The 14,628-nt window shown below is 45.6% G+C and overlaps 1 protein-coding gene across 1 annotated transcript; it reads right to left on the reverse strand.

Annotated features, from left to right (window-relative positions):
* Window positions 1-1,953: 1,953 nt before the first annotated feature.
* Window positions 1,954-3,621, reverse strand: Ccdc121rt1 (coiled-coil domain containing 121, retrogene 1). Its single transcript, NM_001408779.1, has one exon. The coding sequence runs from the start codon at window positions 3,558-3,560 to the stop codon at window positions 2,589-2,591; it is 972 nt and encodes a 323-aa protein (NP_001395708.1). The 5' UTR covers window positions 3,561-3,621; the 3' UTR covers window positions 1,954-2,588.
* Between the last annotated feature and the right edge of the window lie 11,007 nt (window positions 3,622-14,628).

Here is a 14,628-nt window from a genome sequence, read left to right on the forward strand (position 1 = left end):
TTGTCACAGCTGGAATGATTGCTCTAGTATTTCCCTCCCCCTTACAACTCTCTCTTTTCAGGCTGGAGAGATGGCTCAGTGGTTAAGAGCACTGGCTGCTCTTCAAGATGTCCTTAGTTCATTTCCCAGCATCCACATGGTGACTTACAGCCATCTGTAGTGGGATCTGATGCCTTCTTCTGGTGTGTCTGAAGATAGCAATGGTGTACTCATATAACTAAAATAAATAAATCTTAAATAAAAAAAGAAAAAGAAAAAAGAAAACAACCCTCTCTTTTTGTTTGCACTAGAGCTTATAAAATAAAACCAAAAGAAATCTTAATAGAGTTTCAATTATATCATGGGGTGGGGGGTGTTGTTTTAAAAGTAAAACCAAAGATTTGCTTTTGAGTTGAGAAGAGAGAGGGTTTCGGGCATATGGAGACAGGATTCCGAGCTGCCCCCTTTTCTCTTGTAGCAGCTTGGGGGTTGGGGGGCGGGGAGATGAGGAACAGGCAGTGTATCTCCCAACAACTGTGCAAAGAGAAGCACAGGCACGCTTTGAGATGACGGTTCTGCCCAACAAGGTAATAAAAATCACTAGACGATAGGACACCAAGCAGTGTGGTGGGAGACTAGAACTTCAAGAAGCCAAAGGAATTCTGAGGATGAAGACCAGGTGTTTAATATGAAGTAGCATGGGTTGTTTCAGTGTAAGCCAGACCTTCATTTTTCTTGAAAAAAATCTGCCTCACATGGTTCTTGTATGATTGGATGGGAGTGTGTGTGTGTGTGTGTGTGTGTGTGTGTGTGTGTGTTTGTGTGTGTTACATGAGTGCTCACCATTAGGGAACGGGCCTTAGGATCTGTCTGGTTACTGAAGAACACTGATGGGGAAAAGCAGAGGGGGAGGGGCTCCTTAAATAGCCAACTGGAACAGAGGCAGCACCCTCACTTCCTGAGAGGCTCACCTGGAGGTGTGGCTTTACTTTAGCCCCAGTACATCTGGCTTGCATGATCGCAGATTCACAGTCAACACAGGCAGGCTTTGATGGTGCAGGAAGGCACTGGGAAAACCTGTGTTCTTCTAGGGCAGGGATCGGCACTGCTCCTGTAAATAAAATCTTTCCATAACCTGACTAATCTGTCCTTTGTGTTTCTTGGGGCTGTTTTCCCTGGTGGGGCTGAACTGATGCCCCGTGGAATCCACAGGGAACACAAGGCCTTATATTTGTATTCTCCAGGCCTTTAGGGAAAAGATTGCCTCTCTCAGCTCTAGAGGCAAGAAGCAACCTGTAGCAGTCCATCAAGTCTGCCCATTGGTTAGACAACATAATGGCTCCTGGCATACAGGGAAAAGATCTGTAGTTAGCCTCGATCAAGGTGAGCTTTTAATACTCCACGAGATAAGAAATGACGCAAGGAAGGCTTTAAAACAGCCTTTGGGCTGCGGGCTTCTCCTTTATAAACAGTAGGCAAAGTAGGGGGCCTGGATTGGCACCGTGGCAACTCCCCTTACCCAGGCTTCCCTCCCTACCTTTCAGTTATCTGTGTTCAGTTTCAGTCCAAAATCAAATGGAAAATTCTGGAAAGAAACGATTCGCATATTTCATGTGTCTGAGTAGTGTGGTGAGACCTTGTACCATCACATAAGGGTCACAAATCATCCTTGCCCAGAGCGTCCATGTTTTATACACTACCCACCCGTTAGCCACTGACGTAGTGGCCTCACCCCGAGTCATGGTGCTTATGTTATTGGCCTGCTGTACCTCATCACATGCTTGTTCTATCACTTCAAAAGGGTGGCAGTAGTATAATAAAACATTGAGGGATATAGTATTTTTGTTGTACTTATAAATCTGGAGGGGTATTAAGAACTAATTACAGGTAAATTTTGTTTTAACAACACTGTTTAACTGTAAAGTATATGTATTCACCAGCAATGCTAAAAGATGATGATGGTGATAAGGCACATTGAAAAGCTAAGTCACCTTTTAATCCTATTTAAAAAGAACCTATTTTACATATAAAAAAAGCAGAAAATTCTGAAGAGTGCCCTCGAAGTTTTCATTACCAATAATTTCTGAGAAACGTGAAGCTGGCTATGTCTTTTCCCTATGCAGGGGCATCACCCAAATACAAGACCATTCTTCCAGACCAGAACCCACAGTTCAACAAAACAGTCCACCATAAATGCAAACGTGCGACCCTTCTAAACAAACAAAAACCCTACAATTTAAGATTCCTATTTGCTTCATATGGCCCAAAATACATAGAATGTACAGGTTATACACCGTACTTTGTGGACTGCAGAGTACACACTAAGAAAAAAATAAGCGTGGTAAAAATATATGCCCTAAGTGGGTAATCTGAGGATTTCAAATGCTACTATAAAAGTGGGTGGTGTAACCCATTACAAAATTTCCAACTGTTCTAAATCTCTGAGTGTACGCAGCCCCAGGGACACGGACAGCCACGACCTGGGTCCCAGGCTAGGAGCACAGCCCATGCTGCGTCAACCGCCCTTCGTGCAAGCGTTTCTAGTCTCCACGAAGGATACTTTCTGGATTGTAGTTATTCCCTGTGCTCCAGTTCAGTTGTAGTAGCTCTTACTTTAAACTTGTTTTTGATTTGGTGCTCAGCATGGTCTTTGAAGTTCTCTGTTCCTTGAGGCACGGGTTGTGACGACGGTGATGGCGTTCGCGTTCTGCCTGCAGCCGCTGCCGCCCTCTGGTCAAGGCTTCTAGGTACCACCGCTGCTCTTTCATCAGCCTCCGGTGCTTTTCCAGCTGATTCCTCACAGCTTCCACCCTGCGGTACTCCTGGCTCAGTTGCTGAAGCTCCTTGCGTAGCTGCTGGTTCTCCCTGTGGAGGCTGCCACAGAACTCAGAATGAGCCTGCTTGGCTGCTAGAGCCAAGGCCTTGTACTTCCTCGTAAGCCCCGTGGTGTTGATCTGCCCCAGCTCCATCAGGTGCAGGTCTTCCAGCTCCTTCTCCATCAATGCCTTTTCCTGCAGGAACCGGAAGTGTGCCTTCTGGTCCTTGGCCGCAGTCTCACCTCGGACTTTCTCTTGCTCCTGCTCCAAGCTCTGTATTTTCATGTCCTGGCCCTCCTTTACTTTGTAAATTGGCTTCAGGGCCTGCAACTGCTGCTTCAAATCCTTCTGGGTCTTTCTGCCCTGCAGGAGCTGGGCTTGAAGAGCTGCATTTCTCTGGTTGTATCTGGACGCCAATTCTTGCCTCTCTCGTTCTATCTCGCCACATTCTTGGATGTACTGCTTCCACAGCTCCTCCTGTTTCTTTTCACACTGTTCCTTATTTTTACGCAAGTATTCCGTGAAAAGCTGGTTTTCGGCCTGCACGCGGTATTTTTCTTCTAGTAGCTGCCTGCTGTCCGTCAGCAGCCTTTCCCGCCGGCATTTAGTTTCTTGGATTTGCTGGCTCAGCTCCTTCAGCTCCACCACTGTCTTCCTCTTTACCCGTTTCTCCAACCTCGTTAGCAATTTTGGCTTGAGATACGTATTTAGAATAGTAAGGTATGGTGTTGGTGGGGGTGCACCTTTAGGGCTCTGGGCAAGCATGTTCCCAGAATCCCCAGGTCAAGGAAAGTGACTGCCAGGGAGCAAGGCGGTTTGTTACTTCAGGGTACAGCGTCCTGAGCCAATGTTCCCAAGGTTTCTCCCTCTGGTGGTCAAGGCGACCAAGCTACACCCAGCCTGCCAGGAAGTCGCAGAGCTCACTTAGAGTAGCCTCAGAGGCTGTCCAGGGCTGGCCTTGATCTCCGAGTTTTCACTAGGAGCCCAGAGCTCCTGTTCCAAGCTGGCGAGCCCTGTCCTGGGGAGCCCTCTGGTCTTGCTCTCCTGGGACCTGTGCTTTGCCTCCTCATACCCTGTCCACAGGTCAGCGTGCCCTTCTGTTCTCTGCACACTAGCAGACGTATAGCCAGACTCATCTCTGCAGTGCTGGGGGTATGGGTCTGCAGGATAAATGGCGAGACCTAGGGCTGGGGAGGGTTGTTTGCAGATCCTTGAGTTCCCTGTGTGTTGTTGAGAAAGGCAGCATTGTGGGACTTTGTACATGAGCCGTAGGGAGCACAGAAGAGACTGTGACAGGCAGAAGGCCAGGAAGAAAGGGAGGAGGTTTCTGAAGACTGGAGTGCCCTTAACTCTAATTCCTTCACGGCACCTTGGTCTAGTAGGCTCCCCCAAGTGCATCCTTGGGGCACTTTGGGTACTACTGACCGTGGAGTGGCACCCCTGATAGTGAGTTGAAGGCAAAATTGCTGGGTTCTTGAAATCTGGAGCCTATAAGTAACTGGAAATGCCTGCATCTTATGTCTAGGATAAAGAGTTGTGTGACTTTGGGCAACTTGTTTAACTGAGGTGCGTATCTCCCTTGACACTTGGGATTTTGACCTGTCAGCTTCACAATGCTACCATACATTACTTCATCTGATCTTTCCAAAAATGTTAGGTGGAGAGTACATGCATTATTTCCCCCACTTTAGCTATGAAAGAAACCCCACAAAACACAGATACTAATCCCCAAAGACCACATCCTAGGGTAAAGAAAGAATAAGAATCAAAGCTTCTTGGGTTAGGGTAGGTAAGTTTCAATCTACTCTATTTCTCTCAAAATAGTTACTGAGGAAGTCCTGCCCCATTTTTATTACTTGAAAGGCTTTTAATTTTTTTTACAAGACTTTAAGTTAGACATTATTGTCATGATATGTAAAGCAACTTGTCCAAGGTCCTACAGACTTACTAGAAAGTTTACCTGTCTTCTCATGCAACAAATGGGCAGACACCCATTTTGTGGGTCAGCTGGGGTATACTGCTGAGTACACCTAGAACTTCTGAGATTGTTTTCACCCTTCCTTATCTCATGCCTAACTCTTCATTGTGTTGTGGCTGTGTGTGTGTGTGTGTGTGTGTGTGTGTGTGGTGTGTAGTGTGTGTGTGCAGTATGAGTGTGTGTGCAGTATAAGTGTGCAGTATGTGTGCTGTATGTGTAGTATGTATGTATGCAGTATGTGTGCAATGTGTGTGCAGTATGTGTGTTCAGTGTGTATACAGTATGTATGCAGTGTATGTATGTGCAATATGTATGTGTATAGTGTATGTGCAGTGTGTGCATGCAATATGTGTGCAGTATGTGTGTGTTCAGTGTATATACAGTACATATGTGTGCAGTGTGTGTGCAGTGTGTATATGTACAGTGTGTATATGTGCAGTGTGTGTACAGTGTGTGCAGTGTGTATATGTGTAGTGTGTGTACAGTGCATGTGTGCAGTGTGTGTATATGTGTGTGTGTGGGGTCATACTCAGCCACATGTGCTTTTCTGACTCACTTTCCTTTCTGTTAGACAGTCACACTGTTTGTTGTCCAAACCAGTGCCAGAAAGTTCCAACAGCTGACAGAACAGTGTTTTTCCTCCTGTTGTTCCAAGGAGGGCAGAGAAAACAAACCTGCCTGACTTTTAGAGTTTGCCAACATATTCAGCCCAGATTCCAAGTCCAGGCCTCACCACATAGTGTGTGAGGTGGCTGAAGCTGAGAGGGATTTTAGGCCAGGCCTGTATGGGCACCGATGGCCTGTTACTAGTAAAGTCCATGTAGAGCATCTGAGGTGATCTAGGACAAATAATATCACTCAAGATTTCTGAACCAGGTGTAAGATTCCAGAGAACTGCTTTCTGTGGGTATATGACTGCCATTTTAAGGACTACCCTCTAATTACCTTCTCTCCCCTCACAAAGAAACCCTCTGCCCAATCCTCAGAAAGTGCTGAGGGATCCTTCAGATGCTGATGTGGCTAAAAGACCTGCCCAGCCTCTGGTACTGACTGTGCATGGGAAGTCCATGTCTTCTTCTCTTGGTGTGAGCTGGGAATGTACAGCCTACATCAGGAGGGCGCTTTCTGCAGAACCAGTTCTAGTGGTGCCAAAGCTAAGGCAGACAGCAAAATCTCCTGTGTGCTGTTTAATGTTCCCATCCTCGAATACGAACGAGACCTCTTAGCGTTCATGACGATCATTGCCACAGTAACACTGAGGTCTGCTCCTGGCTGAGCTCCTGCTAAACACTGTCTACATATATTAATTTGCAGTCCGCAGCAAGGGTGGAGAAGGAGGGACCCATTATACCATTTTACCAACAAAGATGTGGAGGCTCTAAGAGGTAACATCTTCATTCAGACTATAGGTAGTTGGATCTGTCAGGCTCTATGACCCCTGACCCCACCAGCTCCCTTGGCAAGACTGTTGTATTCTAACAGAGTGCTAAATGAGTGATTCCTTAACTGCCCCAGGATTCTTCCAGCTATGGCTTCCCGGACTGCTCCCTTGAGATTCTAGTTTGGGTGTTCTAGAGAGGAAAAAGGGACCTGGGGTTAACGCACTGATTCTTGCCATCAGAGTTGGACAAACACAGTAGTCATATCCCCTTACTCCTCAGCCCCAAGCTATAACTTGGCCTGTGCCGGATGCATTGGAGATATGAAACCACACAGCTTCTAAGAGTCACTGTCCCCGTGAAATCTAAATATAAGAAGACACAAAGCCCACATCGGGTAATAGCTCTGCTTCCTATGGTCCCTGCCTTGATTTCCTGGAGATTCAGGATGTAAGACACAGACGAATGCCCATCACTGGCCTAATTGTGCTAACTCATCTGTTGGAGACGGGCTTTAGCAGATGCCAGCTGTGAGAAAAGTCCAAATAAACCAAAAGAGCCTCGGCACGACAGTACAAGCAAATTCTCTGGCCGCCAGACTTACACACTGGTGATTAGCTGGCGACAGCTGCAGACGAGGTACAGCAGTAATGAGCCAGGGTAGGCTAGGCAAGGCGCAGGCGCATAGGCTGTCTCCCTTAGAGCTAGGCTAGGCTAGAGTAGGCGCAGGCGCATAGGCTGTCTCTCTTAGCTCTAGACTAGGCAAGGTGCAGGCGCATAGGCTGTCTCCCTTAGAGCTAGCTAGGCTAGGCTAGGCTAGGCTAGGCGCAGGCGCATAGGCTGTCTCTTAGCTCTAGACTAGGCAAGGCGCAGGCGCATAGGCTGTCTCCCTTAGAGCTAGCTAGGCTAGGCTAGGCTAGGCTAGGCGCAGGCGCATAGGCTGTCTCTCTTAGAGTTAGACTAGACTAGGAGCAGGCGCATAGGCTGTCTCCCTTAGAGCACCTCCCAGGCCTCGAGGGACAGTACAGGACACTGGTGCCACATGAGTATCAAGGCAGATGTCTTTAAAAGCCTCCAACTTAAATTTAGAGAGATAACTATGAGAAATCCTTCATGCAATGGCAATTACGAGGATTAAAAGAAAACTGCAAAGCAAATCCATGCCCAGGCCATAGCAAACCTTTTTCTGAATTAAAATAGAAAGAGGGAGGATTTTTATCTAATGTTCTGAATGGGCACCGAAACATTGAAAGTTTCATTCCTGGTTGTCTGGGATGAAAATGTCTGGTCCTACAGTTACCCCAGGAGCCCCTTCTGTAGGAGTCGGTTTGCTCTAACAATTATTTTTAATGATTCCGGTTCTTCTTATTTAGGAGATGCGTCTGTTAGAAGAATCTGGTTCAAATGTGTATGATATAGATACATAAATAATAACATTGGCTTAAGAAAGGAAGTCCCTGGCTGGGGACATGGCTCAATGGGTTTGCTTCCTGTGCATGCATGGGGATTGAGTTTGGACCCCCAGAACCAACATAAAAGCCCGTATAACTCTGCACATCTGTAACCTTAGTGCTGGGGCTACACTGGCACTGGTGGAGACAGGCAGCTTCTGGGGGCTTGTTGAGCACCAATCTAGCTGAAACAGTGATCTCTGTGTTCAGTGAGAGATCATGTCTCTAAATAAGATACACAGTAATAGTTCAAAACACCTCTGGCCTCCATACCTACACACACGCGCATGCACACACACACTCATACTCATATACATACATGCACACACATGCATACACACATATACATATATACATATCACACACATGCATACACATATACTTAAACACATGTCACACAGACACAGACACATACACTCATATACCTACATGCACACACATGCATACACACATATACCCACATGTCACACACACATAGACACAGACACATACACTCATATACCTACAGGCACACACATGCATACACACAAATACATACACACATGTCACACACATGCATACACATATACTTACATGTTACACACACATAGACACATATACTCATATATACACATACACTCATATATATACATGCACACACATGCATATACACATATACATACACATGTCACACACGTGCATAAACACATATACACACACATGTCATACACACAGCGTAAATACATAGTTTTAAAAAGATTGGTCATCTTATTAATAAGGCAGAAGGGAGGAAGGGTTGGTGAAGCCAGCAAGCAGTCATTTTTCCATAAATAATTGTGTCCTTTCCCAAAGAAGCAGGTCATAGGTGATTATATTGCTGTGTGTAAGGTGGGACTGGGCAACCACGGGAATCTTGGGGTAAGCCTTCCTTTTCTGTCTTCTCTGACTTAGGGCACATGAGGATAAGATGTTCTTCCCTAACCTCATTCGGCCATTGCATCCCAGTGCTACCTCCCGCCAGGTTTCACGGAAAAGCTGTGCCAAGTGCTCAGTGAGACCTTACATCCCCTCGATCCCATGAACACGTTACTCAGGGGTTCAGGAAGGAGCTCGCACTTGCGCACTGTCAGGTACGTTCTGGAAGGTGGATATTTCCTGGTACCCCAACCAGGAGCTCTGTTGGTGATTCTGCTATTGACTCCACCCACAGGAACATTTCCCATCATGCTATGGGTCTTAAACTCCCGGTATGACAGACATTGTTCCACCCATATCATGTTTGGATCAGAGTTCAAATCTGATCATCTATTGTCAGTGGCTCTAAGGAGGCACCATGATGGTGGCTGTGGGGAGAGCTTGCCAGATCAAAGGGTTCAATATTCAGGTCAGTAAGTACATTCAGTAGGGATTTGCTCCAGGTCCTTTGTGAAGGGGCTGGGCTTGTCATACCCATTTTTTAGATTAGGAGAAAAAGGCTTGAGGCAGCCACTTGCTCAGTGTGAACCCATTAAAATGTGATGTACTCACGTGGGTGTCAGATCCTTTTCACTCCAGAGAGGGCTCACACTCCCTACCCTGTGCCCTCTGAGCTTCCACAGAACTTCTCCTCAAGCCAACACACTTCCTGATGCTCCTCACAGGTAGAGGAAGCCAGAGCAGTAGCACATGGCTGTGAGCATCGAAAGAGCAGCCATGCTTCCTTTTGCCCCTCCTGTGGGAATTGAGCAAGGCAGAGGACTTCATGCCACAGGGATCCTGGCCAATTGCTCCAAAGCAGGGTCTGCCAACGGGCAGCCTGCAAGTGACAACTAGGTCTTCCCCTTCAGAGTCCTGCCACTCTGCACTTTTAAGCAGTTACCAGTGGTGCTAAGGAGCCAGCAAGGGTGACAAGTAAGAAATAATTTATTCCCTTCTCTAGAAGCTGAGGCTAACACCTCCTGGGTGACAATCTCTTCCCACAGGGACAGATTGCAAAACTCAGCATCCTAATGAGTGGCTTGCCCTGGTGCCATTATTACTAACGCTTGTCTTGTGAAGCCAGGGGAAAGGTCTTATTCTCAGACACAGTCCCCAAGGCTGGGTCCTTGGGAATACCAACCACCCAGCTACCTAGGAATATTTTCCTGGGGCTGTCAGAGAAGGGTTGGCTTAGAAAACCATGTGGAACTTTGTTTGCTGTTCTGTATTTTAACTGTTGACATTTGGGTTACGGGGCTGTTTGACTCACTGTCTCAGAACCACTTTTGGGCGGCTCCACCAAGTTTAGACCTGCGCAGTGGACTCCATCAGAACGAGAGCTTTCGATGACAGTTCTTTAGTCCAGTTTCTCTGCATGTCTCAGATTGTTTAGAAGGGGGAAAAAAGAATTCATTGCTCAGGAGGTAACAAACTTCATCCTGGAAAAAGACTGATTTCTCCACTGTTTGCACAGTTGACCTCTGTAAGCAAAATATCGAGCATCACATATTCCTATGATTTATGGGTATCAGATTGAGCAAATAAAAATACATGACATTAGCTAAATTTGAATTTCAAATCAGTGCTATTTTTTAATAAAACCATATCATAGGCAATGTTTAGCATATGGCCTACTTAAAAACTACTTGATGTTTATAAAATTCAAGTTTCAGGCACACACAGCATGGCTCAGTAGCAGAGTAGTTGCATAATAGGTGTGAGACTCTGCATTCCATCACACAAATACACACACACACACACACATACACACACATACATACACACACATACATACACGCACATACACACACATATGCACACACACAGAGACACACATACACACATATACACATATGCACACACATTCACACACATATACATACACACACAGACATACACACGCACATACACACAAGCACATACACACATACACACACATACACACACATACACACACATACACACACATACACACATATGCACACATAGACACACACATGCACACACATACAGACATACACACAGACACACACACATACATACACAGAGAGAGAGAGAGAGAGAGAGAGAGAGAGAGAGAGAGCTCAAATTCAAATGGGGCTTCTGTATTTTATCTAGCACCCTGACTTATATTAGAAACAATGCCGAGACACACATGGCTGCTTTTGTTTGCTTCACAGGTTTTTTTAAAGCCTCGTTCTATATGCATGAAACCGAGGCAGTCATATAGTCCCACACGGCTTGCTTTAAAGCTCCGCTTCTTCTGTTGTTTCCCTGCTTTATTTCCCAGTTCCAAAGCAGCCATTTTTAGCTTCTCTAACTTACATTTTTTTCTGGCCAGGGTATGTTTATCTCTAGTTTTCTAAGTGTCACACTTACACAGGGGAGTTGACTCTCCACTTCGGATATTCTGTGTTGATTTCCTTCTGTGGGACGGGATGAGGGTTCGAGCCTCTCTTGCTTCCTGCTCAGGTTGGCCTCCCGCCTCCACGACCTCTGAAAGTATTTGTGGAATATTAACCTGCCCTACACCTGAGGCTGACATTGTTATTGTGTCACGTTCTCAGCTGAGCTGTTCATAGTTCCTTTGGGATATAACGTTCTGTGGGTTTTGTTTTTAAGGTGAACACTGTGTTTTGCTTGGTTCTTAAGAAGTTTTTTTAAACTGACTTGTTCATAAACTCTCTCCCAGTTGTATATGTCACTGAATATTCAAAACACAAAGGCTCCTCTTTCTCCGTCGGTTGATCTGTTGGCCACCTGCATCTGGGATCGCTCTTCTTCACAGTACCCATAAGAGCTTTCTATCACTGTAACGAATATGTGAGACAAAGTTGCTTAAAAAGAGAGAAGGTTTGTTTGGTTCACAGTTGTAGAAGATTTCGGTCCCTGATAATTGGCTCTGTTCCCTCACACATGCGCCAGCATACGGTGGGGATTGGGGGATGGGAGGATAGGGGGCGGGAATGTGGGGGCGGGAAGCATGATGGAGTAGGACTGTTCACTTCATAGTTCAGTGCCAACCGCGATGAAAACAGAGGCCAAAGTCCAGCGGTTCCATTTAAGACTCCACACCCAGCTCTCCTATCTTCCAGCAGAATCTAAGGCTGGGGCCCAGGCCTTTAACCCATGGGCCATTAGGAGCCCTGTCAGGGTCACGCTATAACAACCATCTTTCATTCGCATAGCCTTTCTTCCTAGATCACCTGTTCCCTGGAGCACTGGCCCCAGCTTGGGCTCTCACTCTCACCTTGATGTAGTAAATCTTCCGCTAAGGTCCAGATCACTACTTGTTGAGATAAGAATGAACCAACCAATGAAAACCAGCTGTATGTGGACCATGGCTGGAGCCCTGCCACGGGCCCTTCACCTTGCCCTGCACATCACCAACCCCTGCCGATCTCCCAGACTTGCTGTCAAGTCAGGCTGCCACATTGTTTTCTCTGTGCAACGACAGAGCAAACAGCACTCGTGAGTTGATCCATGGAGGACACAGGGTAGCGAGCAGATAGGTCTTGAGAGGTCTGGAGAGATACCCAGCCCCTCCTGAGACCCCGTGGAATCTCAGCCCATCACAGAGCCAGCATATCTGGACCTGACTGACTCCCACTATTCCAAACAAAGCCATCTGAATGAGGAACCGTTTGAGTGCCATTAGAAGCAGCGGATGCTAGACGCTTTAGAAAGCCGCTCCAGTGTGATGAGTAACGGAGATAAGTGGACGCTCGCTTGTGAAATTTGTTTTCTTAGCCACTTCTTCGGGAGTGATTAAATAAAGCGCTTAGTGATTTAGCAGATTGATTCACTCCTAATGAGTGTGGATCGCTGTGGAGAGGATGTGTTCATTCTCGCTGTCCAGATTGCAGCTTGCCAGAGGAGGCTTCTCCGCTTCCCGAATCAAAGCCTCGATTTTTCTCATTCATTTTTCTGTACCAGAAAGAATAACCTGGTACACTATGGGAGTCTGACTGTGACTTTTTTTCTGGCACACCAGATGCGTGCCCCGGACATCACCAGGTCTGGCCAGAAACATTTGCTGCAGCTATCCAGTTAATGAATGAATGACATGTGGTTTGTCTCCAAGGTGGCTCTCAATCTTTCCCTTTCTTTGTCTCTGTATAGATGCCTGTCTGTCTCTCCTGTTCGTTCTCTCTCTCTCTCTCTCTCTCTCTCTCTCTCTCTCTCTCTCTCATTCCTTACCTTTACTTAAAAAAATATCATTTATTCTGTACTTTCATAATAAGAATGAGGATTGGTTCAGCCTATTTCATGGATGGAGAGAATTCACACATGGCTTGAAGGGAGCAGAAGCAAGGAGAATTTCCTCTGAACAGCGTGGTTGACGAGAACCTGAGGTTGTACAACTGAGAAGCCATGAGAAGGGAGCTGAAGACGGGTGGCCATGATGAATACCAAAAAATTCTACCAAGTTAGGGGGAAACTAAGTTGTTATTTCAAATGTTTAAAAAGGATTCTAAAAAAGTATTTGTATGTTTGTGTGTGCCTGCCTGAGTGTATATACACCAAGTACATGCAGGTGCCAAAGGGGGCCAGAAGAGGGCGCTGGAGTCCCTGGAGCTGGATTTACAAGTGGTCGTTAGGCACCTGATATGGGTGCTGGGAACTGAACCTGAGTCCTTTGCTGGAGCAATGAGTGCTTTTAACTGCTGAACCACCTCTCCAGACCTGAAAATGAAAAAAAAAAAATTAATAATGTAGTTGCTTATATGGTATATTTCTCTGTCCTGCTTTGAGGACAGAATCCTATATGAAGTTAATATTATTTAAGAAAGCACAATCTAGAAGGCTCTGGCTTGGGTTGATGATATAATCTTTGAAGGTAACGATTGCTGCAGGAAGTAAGTGTTAGCTCTGCTAAGTTCCCAAAACCAGGTCTTTCTGTTCCAGATAACTAGATAAAGTGGTTATGATTTCTGACAAAAGAGAAGGGGAAATTGGAAATCAAATGAGGAAAGAAGTGAAGGAAAGATACGTGACATCAAATGTTAGGCGACAGAGAATATTTAGCTGTATATTCTTCAAAATGGCAGCAAATCCAATGAAGACCGAGAACTGAGAATAACGGATATGAATGTGCCTGGACAGAGATGGGTAAGTCAGCCATCAGGAAGGCACTGGGAAATCTCAGGGCTTACCAGCGTTCTCTCTGTCTCGTCAGGCACATCCTTTCCCCCTGTCCCATCTGACTTGTCTGAAATACCCTTCTCTTCTGGGGAACCCCCTCTCAGGGTCATGGGTGGCTGTGGTACCCATAGCTGCTAACTCCCTGTTGCTGGAATGGTTTGCATAGTGTATGGGTAGTTCATTGCTTTGGAAACCATTCTCTTTGTTTCTGTAGCCCTTGCAAATGCCCTGACAGTTGGAAAGAGTGGATATTTTGTAAATGATGGTTGCATGGCTTGGTAAATGGCTTTAACTGTTGTTTAATGATCTTATTGGCTGGCTTTTGAGTTGTAATTTTTAAAGGGCACGACACACATTATCTCATTTGCTTGACAGATCCTATTATAAGCAAGCAGAGAGAGTGGTAGCACTTAATAGAGTTGGGAAGGAAAGTTCAGTCATTTTCTTTTAAGGCTTCCAGAAGGAGGGATTCAACTCAACATTACTGGCTGTTGTTTGATGAGAAAAAAGTAGCCTATCAGAATCCCTTTTGTGAGATCCTAGAAAAAAAATCCTAGGTTACATTTCTGTTCCTTCTGGTTATCTTTAATTATGAGCAGATGGTCTCGTTTCCTGAGTCACAAACTGTAAAGCCCATGAACAGTAGATGGGACCATCTTTCGAAGTTATAAACCAAACCCACTGACAGTAACATGATAGTGAAAACCTGCTAGCAGTAACATGTTAACACAAACCCACTAATGGTAACATGTTAGTACAAACATATTAACAGTAACATGTTAGTACAAACACATTAACAGTAATATGTTAACACAAACCCACTAATGGTAACATGTTAGTACAAACACATTCACGGTAACATGTTAGTACAAACCCACTAACAGTAACATGTTAATGCAAACCCCCTAGCAGTAACATGAGACTGGCAAATCCATCCGTGTTCT

Source organism: Rattus norvegicus, chromosome 13 (assembly GCF_036323735.1).
Source record: "Rattus norvegicus strain BN/NHsdMcwi chromosome 13, GRCr8, whole genome shotgun sequence".
In the NCBI taxonomy this organism is placed as follows: Eukaryota; Metazoa; Chordata; class Mammalia; order Rodentia; family Muridae; genus Rattus; species Rattus norvegicus.

Bases quoted from the DNA above. Each gene is read 5' to 3' on its own strand.
- Ccdc121rt1 (NM_001408779.1), bottom strand. From the start codon at position 3,560: ATGCTTGCCCAGAGCCCTAAAGGTGCACCCCCACCAACACCATACCTT.